Source organism: Sinocyclocheilus rhinocerous, unplaced genomic scaffold, assembly GCF_001515625.1.
Source record: "Sinocyclocheilus rhinocerous isolate Xijiao unplaced genomic scaffold, SAMN03320098_v1.1 scaffold494, whole genome shotgun sequence".
Taxonomy (NCBI): Eukaryota; Metazoa; Chordata; class Actinopteri; order Cypriniformes; family Cyprinidae; genus Sinocyclocheilus; species Sinocyclocheilus rhinocerous.
In genome coordinates this window covers 1,351,270-1,367,948 of record NW_015628684.1, presented here as the reverse complement: position 1 = coordinate 1,367,948, position 16,679 = coordinate 1,351,270, and the positions used below count along the sequence as shown (strand labels likewise).

The 16,679-nt window shown below is 36.0% G+C and overlaps 1 protein-coding gene across 1 annotated transcript in view; it reads left to right on the top strand.

The window, feature by feature from the left end:
* The first annotated feature begins 520 nt into the window (after positions 1-520).
* The window catches only part of LOC107738059 (focadhesin), a 51,626-nt gene continuing 35,467 nt past the window's right edge, over positions 521-16,679 (top strand). The window contains exons 1-11 of the mRNA XM_016549738.1: positions 521-599; positions 3,353-3,437; positions 3,678-3,752; positions 5,210-5,364; positions 9,173-9,271; positions 11,094-11,195; positions 11,482-11,707; positions 12,423-12,629; positions 12,988-13,075; positions 14,007-14,197; positions 14,280-14,540. Coding sequence (XP_016405224.1) covers positions 3,381-3,437; positions 3,678-3,752; positions 5,210-5,364; positions 9,173-9,271; positions 11,094-11,195; positions 11,482-11,707; positions 12,423-12,629; positions 12,988-13,075; positions 14,007-14,197; positions 14,280-14,540 — 1,461 coding nt within the window. The 5' untranslated portion in view covers positions 521-599; positions 3,353-3,380. The remainder of the gene's footprint in view (positions 600-3,352; positions 3,438-3,677; positions 3,753-5,209; positions 5,365-9,172; positions 9,272-11,093; positions 11,196-11,481; positions 11,708-12,422; positions 12,630-12,987; positions 13,076-14,006; positions 14,198-14,279; positions 14,541-16,679) is intronic.

The window sequence follows — 16,679 nt, the reverse complement described above, 5'->3', positions numbered from 1 at the left end:
ATGAATGAGCACACCCGCTTCCAGAAGGCAAAGGAGAGCCTGGAGGCCAAACACAGAGAGGAAATGTCAGAGGTGGGAACCTGAGTAGAGTGATACATTGAAGTTATATTGGAGGTACAGCAGTGGGGTGAAGTTCTCTTACAAAAACAGTGTGGTGGTAGTAGGGCTGGGCAATAGCACTGAAAAACATTTGATCATTACATACATATATATATATATATATATATATATATGTAATGTGTGTTTACAATAATTTACATTTAATGTCATAAAATGTTATGACATTTGATAAATTTGCATAAACAAAGGAAGGAAAGAAGAGAGAAACACCTCAATCTATGTAAGAAAATGTTAAAAGGGTACTCCTTTTCTAGTTAAATCTGAGAGTGCCACAATGCACTTTAAATACATAAATTACATGATATATGTACGCAGTTAAAATGTCAATAAATAATTACGTTGACTTTAGATTAACGTATCGCCTTTACAGTACGTTTGGTCCTCCACGCGCGCCGTAGAAGCATGTTGCCGGTTGGAGGGTTTCGCGAAAAAGTTAGCAAAGTGCATCTGAACGCCACTGGAATGTAGGGATTCTCTGGGTAAGAAATAATAGCATGTATGTCACATCAGCCTGCATGTTTATAGGATGCCAGCACTGTGACTCAGTAACAGAATGGTGAAACTGACAGCTGCTCGTTAGCAGGTTTTCTGTATGACAGAAGTATAAACACGAACGTTTTGCTAAATGCATATTAGGAATTGAACAACATCCGGGAGCTAGCTAAGCTTACAAACAATACTGAGGTGTCGGATGGTGATACCATGATATTAAATGATTACTTTATTCTTCTAATATGGTGCTTACGTGGTACTCCAACTCAGAAAATACCTTAGTACGTGTCCAGAAACCGTAGTACAGTATTACTGTGGCGCATGTCCATTGTGTTAGTACCATAGTAGCATTACAAAACTGACGTATTATACCAGCTAACTTAGTCTAGCCAGTCAAACTCAGCATCACTTAAACAATGATGCATTATTGTGGACACACAAGCAGTGCAGAGCAAGCAGTAAAGAGCCGAAGCCTTTGTGCATGTGGACAAGTAGCCATAGGCTGGAAATCCCTGGAATATTTTCAATTCTCTGCTTTGCTGACAAAAGTGTGTAAAAATGATCTGATAAAACAAACAACTAGTTTGTCAACATGTTTACACAAACCTCTACCTACAAGAATGATGTAAAAAGATGAAAACGTGAGTCAAACATGACTAAATATTGTTTTATAACATTTTACAGCATTTTCTTTATGCATTGTCCACCACCTGGCATTACTGAATGCAAATAAATCTCAAGTTTAAACTAATAACTCTCAGTCATTTTAACAGTTTATTTCAAAATATCACCCTTTTGCAAAATTACAATCTGCAACAACATAGAAATCCACTTTTACTCGAACGTGTAGCATTTAGGCTTGTATTGTTTTGACATAAACTGTCTTAAGCCAATGAATTTCAAATCTTACCTGATTTGCCACTCTTTGCTGTCAGTAGCGCTGCTGTAGTAAAACTGTCACGGTGTATGGAAACACAGCAGGTATTTCATCACACACACGCAGCGTTTCTCTGTCGGATATCGGTCCCAGGAGGGGTGGGGCAGCATTTTAGAGCTTGCATTGTCTGTCTTTCTCCCATGTGCCGTGGTCTAAACCTGAATCTCCAGTGGCCATCAGCCAGTGTCAGTCAAATCAACGGCTGGTAATCCCATTACCCTACACTGGGAGTCCATATGAGACAACATATGAGATGGCAGAGTCGGCGGTCCGCAACTGGACGGACATTGAAGCTTTGGCAAAAGTCACTTGTGAATAATGCATCCCATTGATGTGGTCGCCAGTGCCATCTGTCAGATGGTTGTGTCTTCTGAGTTTAGATGCGAGCAGCAGACTATATGTCTCGAGCCTTTATTTAATTTCACCTTAGATTACATCCGTTTGAAGTGGTGTTGGGTTATTCTTATTTCGGTCTAATAGTATCGCCCTGAAGGCAGTTTTTGTCCCGTTGCACCTGTTTGGCGTGTTTGATCCCATGACACCTGTGATCTGAGTGATAAGGCGTTAACATGAGGTGGACGCACAGCTGTTTTTGAACAGATGATGTCAGTTTGCATGTCAGTTTCTTCATTTCAGGAAATAAGGGGTTGAGTCTAAAATTGTGAAGTAAAGGTCCCATGACTTCATTTGCGGTTTGGATGCCACACATTTAAGAAATCCTGTTCTTTCCAAATCTTTCGAATCTTAATGTCAGTGAGATGTCATTAGTTTTTTTTTGTTTGTTTTAACACTACACTACCGTTTAAAAGTTTGGGGTCAGCAAGAAAGAAATTAATACCTTAAGTACGACTGCATTAAATTGATCATAAGTGGCAGTTAGGACATTTATGATGTTACAGTGAAATGATTTTCAAATAAATGCTGTTATTCTGAACTTTCTATTCATCAAAGGATCATGAATAGTTTCATCATGTTTTTAATATTGTTATTAGTAAGAAATGTTTCTTGAGCAGCAACTCAGCATATTAGAATGATTTCTGAAAGATCATCATGTGACACTGAAAATAATGGCTGCTAAAAAAATCAGCTTTACCATCAGAGGAATTAAGTAGATTTTAAAATACATCCAAATAGAAAGCTGTTATTCAAAATTGTAATACTATATCACTTTTTTTTTTGTATTTTTGATGAAATAAATGCAGCCTTTGTGTGCATAAGATACTACTTTCGAAAACAATAGCTTAAAGTCTTACAGACTCCAAATTTCTGTACAGTTCAATGAAATGAAAATGGCGTAGAAACAATTTTAACCCAGAAATTGATAGTACATTTTACAATACAAATAAATAACACATTAAATTAAACCGGAAATTTTAAAGTTAAAAAACTGAAATCGTATTTTCTTGTAAAACCACTCCAGTTATTTTTCTTTATTTACAACTTCAAAAAATAATTTTACAGTGTAGTGTACTTCTTTACATTGCTAGTACACATTCCTGGTTTTATTGTATGCCATTTATCAGAAATGATTATTCTGAAGAAATGTTTGGCTTCCTAATTTTTTTCAAAATGGCTACAGCTCTTACCTTTTCAACACCTATTTTTCTGCATCTTGTCATCTTGAGACAATTGTTCCAAGATCCAATCAAATCCTCTAGGATAAGATTGACTTTGAGTACTTCATTTTTGGCAATTGAATTTCCTGTTTCTCTCAAAAATATGCCTCATTTTGCAAGTAAATATGACTGGGAATCTATTTTTAAGTTGGCTAAATGACCAATTCCATATGATGTTTGTTTTTAGTATGGGGCATCATTTGTGATTTCTGGAGATGACTGAAACTTTGAAGACCAGGTTTGAGTTCCCCAGCTCCCTCATTCAAGCCCAGGTAAAGCACTAAAGAACAGACTGATGACTTAAGCATTTAGAGGTAAAACAAGGTTCTGATTCCACAGCAATTCAACAAAATGCTTATCTATCCCAACTAAACCTGTCAGTCTTGAAGAAATCCATTCCTGTGAATGTGTAAATTTGATTAAATCTTTGGTTAGTTTGCTCAAGGCATGTGAAGAACCAGATTTTCTGCCTGATCAGTAAGGAACAGCTTTTTTTGGCTTGTTTATTCTAGGCTGTGAGGACGCTGGTCACTGCAGTGCTGAAAGAGAAAGGCCAAAATGAAAGGATTTGTCAGACCACAGCTAAAGTAAGTTCTCGTGATCTTGCATATGAAGATTATATCACATCATGGTTAGGACACATAGTTCAAATTAAACGGCCTGTTTTTGGCGGCTGCACCTTTAGGACTTCTATGTCAATGCTCCTTTGACAAGTAAAATGAATAAGAGTGGTTTATCCAGTCACTCAATGACTAAACAGGCAGTGGTTTGTGTATAAAGGCTTCCAAGGCACAATAATGATCTGAAACAATTTCAAGGGAACTTTAAACATAACAAAGCTAAATGCTTATTTCTTGGTAGAAATGAAGTCACAAGCTAATAAAAATAATTTATTCTAGTGATGCACCGAGTTGAATTTTTTAACAAAACCAAAATTAAAGTTTTCAATTAGCTGAAAAAAACCCCCAAAAATAAAGCATATTTCAAAATTAATTCATCTTTATTTAATAATCAACACTCAAATCTGACAACCAGCAATCAAACTGAGATGCACATTAAAGGGGTGGTTCAGTGGTTTTTTTCTAGGCTTGATTGTGTTTATGGGGTGCAGTCTAACATGTGTTAATGCTTCGTTTTTTAAAAAACGCATTATTTTTCACATAATTTACCTTTATTCCACACCGCTCTGTCCCTTCTCTGAGAAACACGCTGATCATTTCCTTCTTTTATGAAGCCCCGCCCTCAGAAATAGGCGATGGGCTCTGATTGGTTAGCTAGCCTAGTGTGTTGTGATTGGCTAAACCACCTCTTGTGTGCATCTAAACGTCCCGCTCCTCTCCTCAGCGGCATGTGCTCCGGTTGTATTGTAAACAACGGCGTCGTTAATATCGCTTCAGTTTGAGCCCGATTGAGAAGCAGTCATGAACCCGGGAAGTAACTTGTTGTAGTCCATACCAGCCATTTTTGTAGGCATTAAACTGCCAGAATTTTAAAAGACGATATCTCCGTTTGCATTGATCTTTCAGCTTCTTAACTTTGCAGATATTGTTTATGCTCAAACAGCAACATTACACACTAACTAACGTTAAAAAAGTGAAATCGCAATGAACCACCCCTTTAACGTTTAAATACACATAAGGCAGTTTTTATATAAACTTTTCAATTATACAATTGTGTTTCTAGACATGGTTTCATATCAAAAGTAACAAAGTACCAAGTTCATTGCGATTATTGGATGGTAAAAAATACAAAAAAAAATGTTTAGTGGAGACATGTACATGTAAATGTGGGCTGTGATGTGTTGGATTTTGCATATCTGAAATCCAACTTTTTTGCAGATTTCTTTCAATAAAAGAGTACAGACGTTTTGAGTTCAGAAAGTTACAGTAAAATATTCATGAAATGACCCATTTATAGGAAATGTGTGCTGTTTAGTTTTTCCAGATAGTTTATGTTACTTTTACAACTTCACTAACTTTCTCACTTATATATTTTTGCTCATGTAGAATGTTTTGCATGTTGAACGTGTGTTTTATATGAACAGGGTCAAGCGCTGGAGTCTCTGTGGGAGCAGTGCAGCAGTGACAGTACCGTCGTCCGCTCTGCCTGCTGTGACGTTCTGGTGCTACTCGTAGAACAGGGTCATGCAGATCTGCCGTATGTGCTCAACACCACCCTTAACCTCCTGCCCTCGGCACGGTATGCTTCTGTCACGCACCTGGCTCTCACAGACTGATGCAGATTGTTATGCCTTGTCATCCCCAATTTAAAAACCTCCATGTGAGCTGCATGGGCTGATAAACTGACTCAATTATCTTGTTTCTTTAACACATTTAAGCCCATATTATAGTGTCAAAGGTGGCTCTAGATGCATTTTCAAATGGGATTTGTTTTTGTGAAACCGTGGCACACCCTGTCAAGCCTTGATGGGACCTTATCAGCATCCTCAGGCACTGACCTCTCCCTTTTTTAACTCTGGAATTAGTCTTTGTTTAAATGAAAAACATTAGGGCACCTTTGATGTTAAAATACTGTCTTCTATCCCAGTTCAGTATGCAAAGAAAACGACTGGTAAGCATGTTGTAGAATGCATTTATATTTCCCAGAAGAGTTTTAATATGTGGCTCTGTACATTCATACAGTACATTTATTAGAGAACTGTAATTATACCTGCCATTTTTGAAAAACAAACCAGAAAATGTGGTTTGCTATTAAATTAAAACATAAACAGCACAGACGAACAAATAGGTATTTTTTTGGAAAGACGTCTTTTATGCTTATCAATGCTGATTTTATTTGATCAAGAATACAGTTAAAAAGGGATATTGTGAAATATTATTACAATTTAAAATACATATTTTCTGTTTTAATATATTTAGAAATGTAATTTATTCCACTGATGACGAAGCTGGTTTTTCAGCAACCATTACTCCAGTCTTCAGTGTCACATGATCCTTCAGAAACCATTCTAATATGCTGATTTGATGCTCAAAAATCATGTATTATTATTATTATAAATGTTAAAAAATGCTGATTAATATTTTTGAGGAAATACATGTACTGTGATACATCTGTTTACAGGATTCTTTAATGAATAGAAAGTTCCAAAGAACATCATTTATATAAAATAGAAATCTTTTGTAACACTAAAATGCTTTTAAAACATATTTTTTCTAGACTGCAATACTTCTACTCCTGTGAGAAACATGTTTTATTTTGTTGATACTTTTGAAAAGGCTTTTAATCAGGCAAATCCAAATTTAGTTTTAAGTTGTTGTTGTTGTTTTTTTAGAAAAAAATTATCTTAAACATCTTATTTAGTTTTAATTTTGAATAACTAAAACCTGGCTCTCACCATTAACATAGCCATAGAAGCTGATATGATGTTGAAAAAGGAAAGAAAAAAATGTCTTTACTGGCACTTTTGGTCATGAAAATGCATCCTTCTTGAATAAAGGTATTAATTTCTTTAAAAAAAAAAAAACATACTGACCACAAACTTAGTGTATTTGCGACTTGCTGTTAGAAAACAGTTGCAGGTGGTATTTATAATTTAAATCAAGTGTATATTCTCTGCAGTTTAAATGCTTATATCAAAGTTTGGGGATGCACTACCATATAAATGGCCACAAAAAACATTTTTGATTTCACCTGCTCTTTAAAACAGTTGTATTTTAAAGATACGTCTGTGCCTGTCTGACCCAGTTATATATTAGTCAATCAGTTGTTTAGCATTAGGAACAAGTTGCTTTGTTTAATTGGCCTATTAATTGATTAATATGATTCTTTTTTTTGTAAATCTAACAGACCACATCCATCTGATGCTTTTAAAACATGCTAAAATTAAATCTAACCCTAAAGCACAAACAAAGACAGATGCTTATATTGGTTGATTGCTGCTGTAATGTGCTTACTGTATTGCGTTTTTAGAGGATTACCTCAGTTATCTGCCCACACACTTCCTTTTTCCTTTGAGTTGGACTCTTGGATGAAGATAAGAAACAGACTGAGGGTGCACATCTGCATATTCAGAAATTTGAAAAAAAAAAAACATCTGAAATGCAGCCTGCTCCATCAGTCAGCTCATATGTCTCCAACACACACACACACACACACTCACGGCTGCTGCTGTCATCACTGTCACACAGAGCAGCTACCCACACAATATACCCTTTCATCACACAGACCTGAATTTTAAAGGAAGAGTTCACCCAAAAATAAACATTATGTCATTATTTACCCACCCCCATGTCATTTCAAACCTGTATGCTGTTTTTCTTCAGTGGAACACAGAAGTAGATATTTTTGATATATCGCTATGCAACTTTTGCCTTACAACAGCAGTTCATAGTGACCGGAGGCTGTAAAGCTCCATAAATGACAAAAAACACATAAAGCACCATAAAAATAATCAATATGACTACACTAGATTCCAGGTCTTTTGAAGCCATATAGCACATAAGCCTTATGTATAATTTTATGCCGTTTTTTTGTGTGTTTTTATTTAAATCTTGCATCACTATGAACTGCTGCTGTATGGCAGAAGTTGTGTAATGATTAAAAATATCTACTTTTTTGTTCCATGGAGAAAAATAACAACATGAGGGGGAGTAAATAATGAAATAATTTAAATGTTTTGGGTATTTATTTATGTTTGTGTTTATATATATATATATATATATTTGCTTTATTTACGTTATGTAGTTTATTGTTATATTAATATTTATTTTTCACATTTGATTTAATTATTTGAGTATTGAAACTTTTGTTACTTTGTGCAATCCACGTTTATGTTTTTACCAAATGTCAATAACCTCAGCATTATTATATTTTTTAACCTTTTATGCTGCTTTTATTGATACGAGAATATAGAGAAGACGTGAATTATTAATAACTGCTTTAACAATTGACTTGCCTGTGTGAGAACCAGCAGCTTTGACAATAAATTCAGCTTTTCAACATTATGTAGATTTAATTTAGAGCTCATTAAGCACTAATGCCACATTTATTTTCAGCCATGGGCTGTTCTTTCATGCACATTGTCCCAAATAATCCAGCAATAATTTGGTACAGTACATAAGCTGATTGAAATGTAGAAAACTGGAACGTTATGGCTTTGCTATGCGCAGTGCGTACAAGGTTCACGAAAGAGCCTAGATGAAAGCTGGTAAGATGAATTTCCTTTCAGTGTGGAGTTATGTTTTCCCTCCTGGTAAAATATACATTAATCAAACCCATAGGAGCTGAGAAAGGTACAGTCAGACTTGAGAGAGCCGGGAAGGAGGGATGAAAGAAAACAGCACATGTTGTCACGCAGAGGTGATTTATAATGTATGAGAAACACTCCACCTGTATTCTCGTTAGAGAATGAGAGCTTTGTATCTTGCATCCCAATATGTCATTGGCTACGTTTTTTGAGTAGCATACTACTAGGACTATTTCTGCTGTATATAGTACGTAAACTGTGCAAAGTATGATTTTAAGAACCAAATGACCTCTTACATTGGCTAAAATGTGCAACATATAACCAGTGAATCCTACAATGTAATGCTTTGACTTGACCTTTTGACCTATGTTTGTTAAAAAATCCCAGAAGTAACATCAAAAATCATTTTAACATAATTATATATTGATTATTTGTTCAGATTGCTAAGATCGAAGACATTTTTATGCAAGATTGGGTTAAAAGAAACACTATTGCATACTATTGTTTGGATCAGTATTCAGTAGTACACTTGCATTCTATTGCAAACATTACCACATACTCAAATATAGCCCTTCTTCGTCTGTCTTTCAATAAACAGATGCTATGCTGTTTGTCATTTTAAAAATGAAAACATTTGTTAAATTGGATCTGACTTTAGGTCGAATATTTGCAATTATTTTTTGTTTCGAAATCGAACTGATTCATTTTGTCTTAACAGATTGTATGCACTTCAGTGATGGATTGTGGTTTTTCTTGGGCAGTATCTGCTGATGTTGACTGTTTAGTTTCTTGCCTGGGCAGGAATGTTCAAGGGCTGATCAAAGTGGTTGGGAGGCTGCTACAGATCCAGGCAAGTCAGCGGGATAACGGAGCAAGCTTCACCTGTCCATATTCAATTAGGTGAGTGCCTTTTCCAAGTGCGACAGCTGCTGCTAGTTTTTTTCTCAAAACTCTCACCCTTGCCCATGTCTAGTCATATTGGATTTTAAACATACAAAATGATTTGCTGTGGGCAACAGAATATGATGTAACACTACTCTTTTAAATATATGTAAATGACAAATTTCCAAATCATTCTAATATGCTGATTTGGTGCTTATAAACTTATATTATTATCAGTGTTGACAGTTGTGCTGCTTAATTTTGTGTTACATTTTTTCAGGATTTTTGATGAACAGAAATTATTTTAAGGATTTTTTTTTTGTAACGTAAGAAGTATTTACTGTCACTTTTGATCAATTTGATGCATCCTTACTGAATCAAAGTATTAATTTCTTTAAAAATAAATTTACTGACCCCAAAAGTTTGAACAGCAGTGTATAATCTTTTTTTTGTTTTTTTGTTTTTTACTGAAACTCAGTATATCACAATCAGATGCGAAGTAATTTGTTAGACTGATTTAAATCAGTAATCTGGGAGGCTGAGAGCATGTTTGACCAACTCATTAAAATAACTGAAAAAATAGCCATTTGTTTGTGAATCGAAATGCACTGAGTGGTCATACAGTACTGTGTGTATGTTGCATTTTTTCTTTGTTTTTGTCCAGCAAAGGCACAAAAGAAGGATGTGTTGTCTATTATTTTCTTTGTTTTATTTTTGTAATATTTTTGATATTAATTTATCCTATTCCTTCCCCTTCAGAGTGCAAACTCGCAACTCATGAAAATATAATAAATCAAATCAAATACATTTTATTCACTATGGTGCTGTATATTCTGTAGACTCAAACTTTCAAATTCTCCTTGACTGCTGAAGTTTTAAACATGGTTAAGGAGTCTCGCTCTAAACTTTCAGTTCAGATAAGTGAGATGGAGGTCAATGTGTCAGCCAGCCATTGTCTGGCAGATAATGTTGTAGCTGTCTGCCGAAAACCGCCTCTGATGGATGAACCCTGATAATGTGATGGCTGCACCAGTTGGCCGGGGAACAAGAAGAGATAGATGAGCAAGTGTTTGAACTGTAGGATGTCTGTGGAGGGAGTGGAGAGCTTTGGTGCAGCCCTAACATCTGGCTGAAGGTGACCCAGACCATCAATTTAAGTGCTGAAAGACTGTTTACCATGTAGAGGATCTTCAAGGTAGCTTTATAAAATATGTTGCTGTCCGACCCAGTGCCAAAGGCACACACAAACACCATGATCAGGGATTTGGATGAGTTCATTAATCTTGGATAAAAGGGAATGTGTGTTTGTTAATAAAAGGGCCTTCATTTGTATGTTAGCATTAAGGTTAGACATTAATCACCAGCATAGAATAAGAGGGAGTTAGGCTGATGCATTAAAGCAATAGTTGAAAATTTGCCGAAAATTTACTCACCCTCAGGCCATCCAAGATGTAGATGATTTTGTCTCTTTATCAAAACAGATTTGACTAAATTTAGCATTACATCACTTGATCGCCAATGGATCCTCTGCAGTGAATGGGTGCCGTCAGAATGAGAGTCCAAACAGCTGATATATAATCCACAAGTAATCCACAATTAAACTGCTCCTGGCCAAAATACAAGTCCATAATAACACTTCCTACAGCTGTTTTGACTCCCCTTCTGACGGCACCCATTTACTGTAGAGGATCCATTTGTAAGCATTTCTCTAAATCTGTTCTCTCCAAAACCTTCACTCTTTCTGTTCCTCTCTTGTGGAATGAGCTGCCAACATCCACCCGAAATGCCTTGACCACAATTCACAAATACTGACGTTTAATTATGTGCTTGATTTTTTTAGGACCTTCCCTCACCCCTACATCACAGTTCTGGAAAACCGTCCCGACTGCTGGCCCGCTCTGCTCCAGGAAATTGATGACTTCCTTCAGCTGGCTACAGACAAGTATGAAATCTCATTTAAGTCTATTATCAACCTCAACCAAGTGCTATATAAAATGTGACCCTGGACCACAAAACCAGTCATAAGGGTGAATTTCTCATAATTGAGATTTATACATCATCTCAGTATAAGGGTCACAAATGTCAATGAGGTAGACCATGTTTCTGGCCTTCTGTATCTCCTTTGCTATTGATGCTTCCTAAAATCTGTAATAACAGGACAGATTGAAAATTATTTCTTTTTAAACCTTTACAAGTTAAATTATATCTATATTGTGTGATTTCTTTAGAGATGAGCCAGTATATGTGGAAATGTTGGTACCTTTTCTTCGTTACCTGTACTGTGAGCCCCAGAGGTTGTCAGAAAATGCCCTGCTCAGACACAGCCTCCTCAGGGTCCTGCTCCAGCCACGAGGGGCTCCTGAGCCAGACAGCCCGCAGGAAAAGGGGGCATCTGGCACTAGGGTGGTCCGTGGGTTAATACGCAGCCTCTTTGACCTGCTTCCATACATGCTGGTAAGCTGGCGGATGATTTCTGATGTGCTTAACTGAAGTAGCTCTATAGCGCTATGTGGCTTAGTCCCATAACTGAAGGTTTTATATTACCCGTGTAAATTCCCCATGGTGCATAGCTCTACTTTATGATTTAACAAAAGGCATTAAAGGTTTCATACATTACCAATTAAAAGTTTTTTTTTTTTTTTTAATCGATTGAACTGAGGGTGACATTTATAAAGTTACAAAAGATGTCTATTTCAAATAAATGTTGTTGATTTGAATTTTATTCAACAAAGAATCCTGAAAAAACATGCATCACAGTTCCCACAAAAATATTGTTTTTAACAATTCAGCACCAAAATCGGCATATTTGAAAGATTTCTGAAGGATCATGACACTGAAGACTTGAGTAATGATGCTGAAAATTCTGCTTTGCATCACAAGAATAAATTACATTTAAAAATATTTGTATTTATTTTAAATTGTAATAATATTTCATTATTTATATTGTATTTTTGAACAAATAAATGCAACCCTGGTGAGCATTTTGAAAACATTAAAAAAATCTAACTTTTTAACAGTAGTATAGGTGATATGGAGCAATAAGGGGTCAGTAAATAATAACAGAACGTTCATTTTTGGCTGAACTATCCTTTCAAACATTTTTACCACACTCTGTTCACACACTGTACCCAATATGCATTCAGTGTGTCATCGTCCTGTGATCCATCAGGTGGACAGTGTGACAGCAGTGGTTGAGTTCAGCTCATTTGCTGAATCTCTGACGTCGGCTCTGCTCACCGATCCAGGCTTCTGGAGAAAGGAACTGACCGAGCTGGCTCTTCAGCTTCTGTGTGCCTGTCAGCTAAGTGTTCATCTAGGAGGAGAACCGATGTCTCTCCTTCACACACTCCACCAGATAATACCCGCACATGCAGAGGTGAATGCACACATTACAGTGTTATTTTCTGCCTCATTTTATGCATATTATTTAGGTGGAAATGGAAGTATGAGAAACAATAACCTCTATTCAAATCAGTGCCGTTTAATTGCATTCATTTACAAAATGCAGATTCAAAAATGCATTATTTTCAAAGAGAAAATTGCAAGATTAGCATTATTTTTTTATTGCTGCAGTTGCACTCTCAGTGTGATCTCAACAAATCTTCTCCTCTCATCTTTATAATGGTTTTGTTTGCACAACGTTTTCTAGCTCAAAGCGATTTGCATTCAGCTTTCCCTCAGAGGCTCCATCTGTGTCAAGCCGTTTTGTCTGATTGTGCTCTATCTAACTGTAGGAACTCCCGTCTGAGCAAGTGATCATAGGAATCTCCCTGCTACTGCTAAGTGCCTCCACCTCTCAACAAACTGCCCTCCTAGAGCTCGGTAAAGCCCCTCTTGCTACAGTATCTGACTGCATCAAATTGACACAGCTAGCTTAATTTCCACAGAAAATGCTGAAATTATTAAAGCCGGTTTTTGCACAGAAATTGTGTTTTTGTTACTTTTTCTTGCTGAGTTTCATGCTGATTGCAACATATACAAATAAAACTGTGAGGAAAAAAATATGTGAAAATGTAGACTCACTAAAAAGGTTTCATTTCAGGATAAATTGCATCAGAAAATGATGATGATCTATTTCTAAGGCTCATACTTGGGATTATGGATGTGAACCTTTAATTATATAGCACTTTATATGACACAGATTGTTTCAAAGCAGCTTTACAATAATAAACAGGAAAATAACAGAATCAATTATTCAACTTCATCAAAAATGAGACAAATTTAAATGCTGTAAAGCAGCTCTAAAAAGACAGTAGTATCAGTTCAGTGTTGAGTCAGTTTAATAACTGTGTTCATCAGGCATAAAACAGTTCAATTTAGCTATATGCAGAAGGCAATAGTGTTGTTTTTCAACTGCAGACAAACCCTTAAACCTATATTTTATATATCAACCTAAACATGATATGCCATTTGTCCAGCAGAGTTTGTGCTACAAACGTAATTTTAGACCTAAAATTATGTGGTTTATTGGTGTACGGTAAATAATACAATTTATTTTATTGAATTGAATAATGACACTGTTGTCTTTGTAGAGCTTTTGAGAGAAAGAATTTAATTTTTTTTTCTCGTATTTTGTCATCATTGAGTGTTATTTTTGTGAAGCTCCTTTGAAACAATCTTTGCTATATAAAGCGCTAAATAAATAAAGGTGACTTGATTGACCCTAACATAATGCCTTGCTTGTTTCAAACAAGTTATTGTATTCACTAAGTTAGAGTTGTGAACTATAACTTGTCTTTTTCATTTCTGCCAGCTGTAAAGCTTGTCCCTCCTGAGGTTCCTCCTCCCTGGGGAGTGTCTTTGCTAGTGATGCCCTTGTTACAGGTGCTGTCCTGCTCCAGCCTCATGGAAGCTCTGACAGACTTGCAAACACACACAAAGAACCTTAAACTGGCCAATTCACTGTTGCAAACGGTTCAAAGAGAGCCCTCCGATCGAAAAGAGGTACCATAAATAATCATGCACCCATTCGGAAGAGCGTTTTCAAAGTAGCATGTGACATTAGGCTTTGCGTTTGCCTCTACAGGGCTCCACACAGCTGAGTTTGCCTCTCAGCACTTGGTACAGCGAGCTCCAAGTGGCCACCAGTGTCCTACACCGAATTTCCATAGACTCCATGTCTACTGTAGAATGGCTTTACTCCCTGCAGTCATTACTCTCTGTCTGTGAACACGTCCCAGATACTGTTTGTCTCCTGGTGTCCCATGTTATCGTCAGCAGTCACGGGGATCTCTGCAGGTTAGCACTGCACACTGCCGCTGCCATCGCAGAGGCCGATCCTGCTAAGGTAAATTTTGCATCTCAGCGTTTAGTTTAGTTAGTCTGCTGTACTGCAGTTCTGTACTTAGTAGGAGGTTGTGTAGCCTAGTGGTTAATGCTTCAGACTGGTAACAGTTGGTAAAAGTTGAATAGTTTAAACTCTTTAATTCACTCACTACTTAGTTCATGAGAAAAGCATTTAACACTTTTTTTTCTGTCCCTGCAACTTGATGGAATAGTTCTTTTCTCACCCTGTTTATTCCAAACTGTATGACTTCTTTACTATATATTTTACTACTTACTACTGTACTATACTACTTTACTATTCTTTACTGTTTTGTTCACATAAATTAAAAATTAAAGTGTAAAAATTTAACATAAAATTAAATTTAAAATTTACAACATGATAATGTACATTATTTTAAAAAAAGTAGTATTCGTTTTGAGATTTATTAAACATTTTAAATTATTATTTAAATTATTAGTGTTTTTAATGATTGACTTTACATGACCTTTAGATGAATAATAAATTTTAAAAATCTTCTTTTGCAGTAAGATTTAAAAAAAAAAAAAAAGAATACTTTTATTGAGCAAGGAATACATTGTTTGAAAGTGAAGTAAAGACATTCATGATGTTTTGTATTAACTTTCTATTCATCATCAAAGAATCCTGATATATATATATACAGTGGGTACGATAAGGGGGTCTGAATACTTTCCGTACCCACTGTATATATATCTACAGTATATATGATTTCTGAAGGCTCAAGTGACACTGAAGACTGGAGTAATGATGCTGCCTCACAGGAATAAATTACATTTTAAAATATATTAAAATAGAAAACAGTTATTTGAAATTGCAATAATAGTTCAAAATAGTGTTATTTTTGTTGTATTTTTCAATATTATTCAGACATGGTGAGCATAAGAGATTTCTTTCAAAAATATTTTAAAAAATCTTACCAGCTCCAAACTACTAAACGGTGGTGTGTATAAAACAGTATAAATAGACATACTTTACTTCAGACTAAATTCACAGAGATTCTTCAGAAACTGTTGTACAGAATTGTTTTTATGCTCTTGTCTTTTTTTGATTGGCCTCCATGTTTCATTCAGGACTGTAAAGGATTTTCACAAAACACAAAGCCTTTATAACAGTTCTCTAAGCTGTAATGATGAAAACCACAGTCGTTAGACGTGTTCCTTTTACACATTAAGAGCACCACATTGTTCCATGAACGACAGACATTTAACAAAAAATAGCACAATTGGAAAAACAATTTTCCCCTCATCTTACGCTTTCATTTCTATCCATTATCCAGATGTCAGTGTTACTAGGCAACATGCGCAGCCTTAGAAACTGGAGCGGTAATTACTTTTAGCTAAATGCTAAATGAAGGTGTATCATGGTACAGTAGACCTGTACTCCCCACTTACATTCATTACAGAATGCCTAAGGGCTCTCGTGGACAGAAGGTCATTAAGACCAGAACGATTGGCAACCGTGAACATGGGAAGTGTGTGACCTGAGGGAGGATGTGCAGCCCTGCAGGACTGCTGTAATCACACTAACAGGAAGATATTCGAGGAGGAATATGTATCATCTGTCACTGGCTCTATGCCCTTATTAGAGGCCTTGGCTGGATGCTGAGATTCAATCTCTGCTGCTTTCCGATTAGGGCTGGCTGATTTATTGAATGCTCACAGTTTATTCACAGTGATTCCGCTGCTGATAGAAAATGATTGTGTTGATTTTATAATGTGATGTGCCTTAATTTTGACTATTGAGTTTACTAGAAAACTTGTCATTAGACTAGTTACAGGACCTTTCCTGTGAGAGAGCATTTAGTGGCATCTCTTATTTAAACTTTCAGTAGCAGTGTTGTTGTTGGTAAGTTAAATTCATTTCAGGGAATCAGTTCAAACTTGGCATTTCAATTAAAGGGATAGTTCACCCAAAAATGAAAATTCTGTCATTAATTACTCATGTCGTTCCAAACCTGTAAGACCTTTGTTCATCTTCAGAACACAAATTAACTCTCTGAAGATTTTAGCATGGTGATGGATATGACAATGTTAATGTATTTGGTCTTGGCGGAATAGATCTGCTATGCTGCTGCTGAATTGCTGCTGCTGTTGGTTATTGCTGTAGTTGTAGATTATTGCT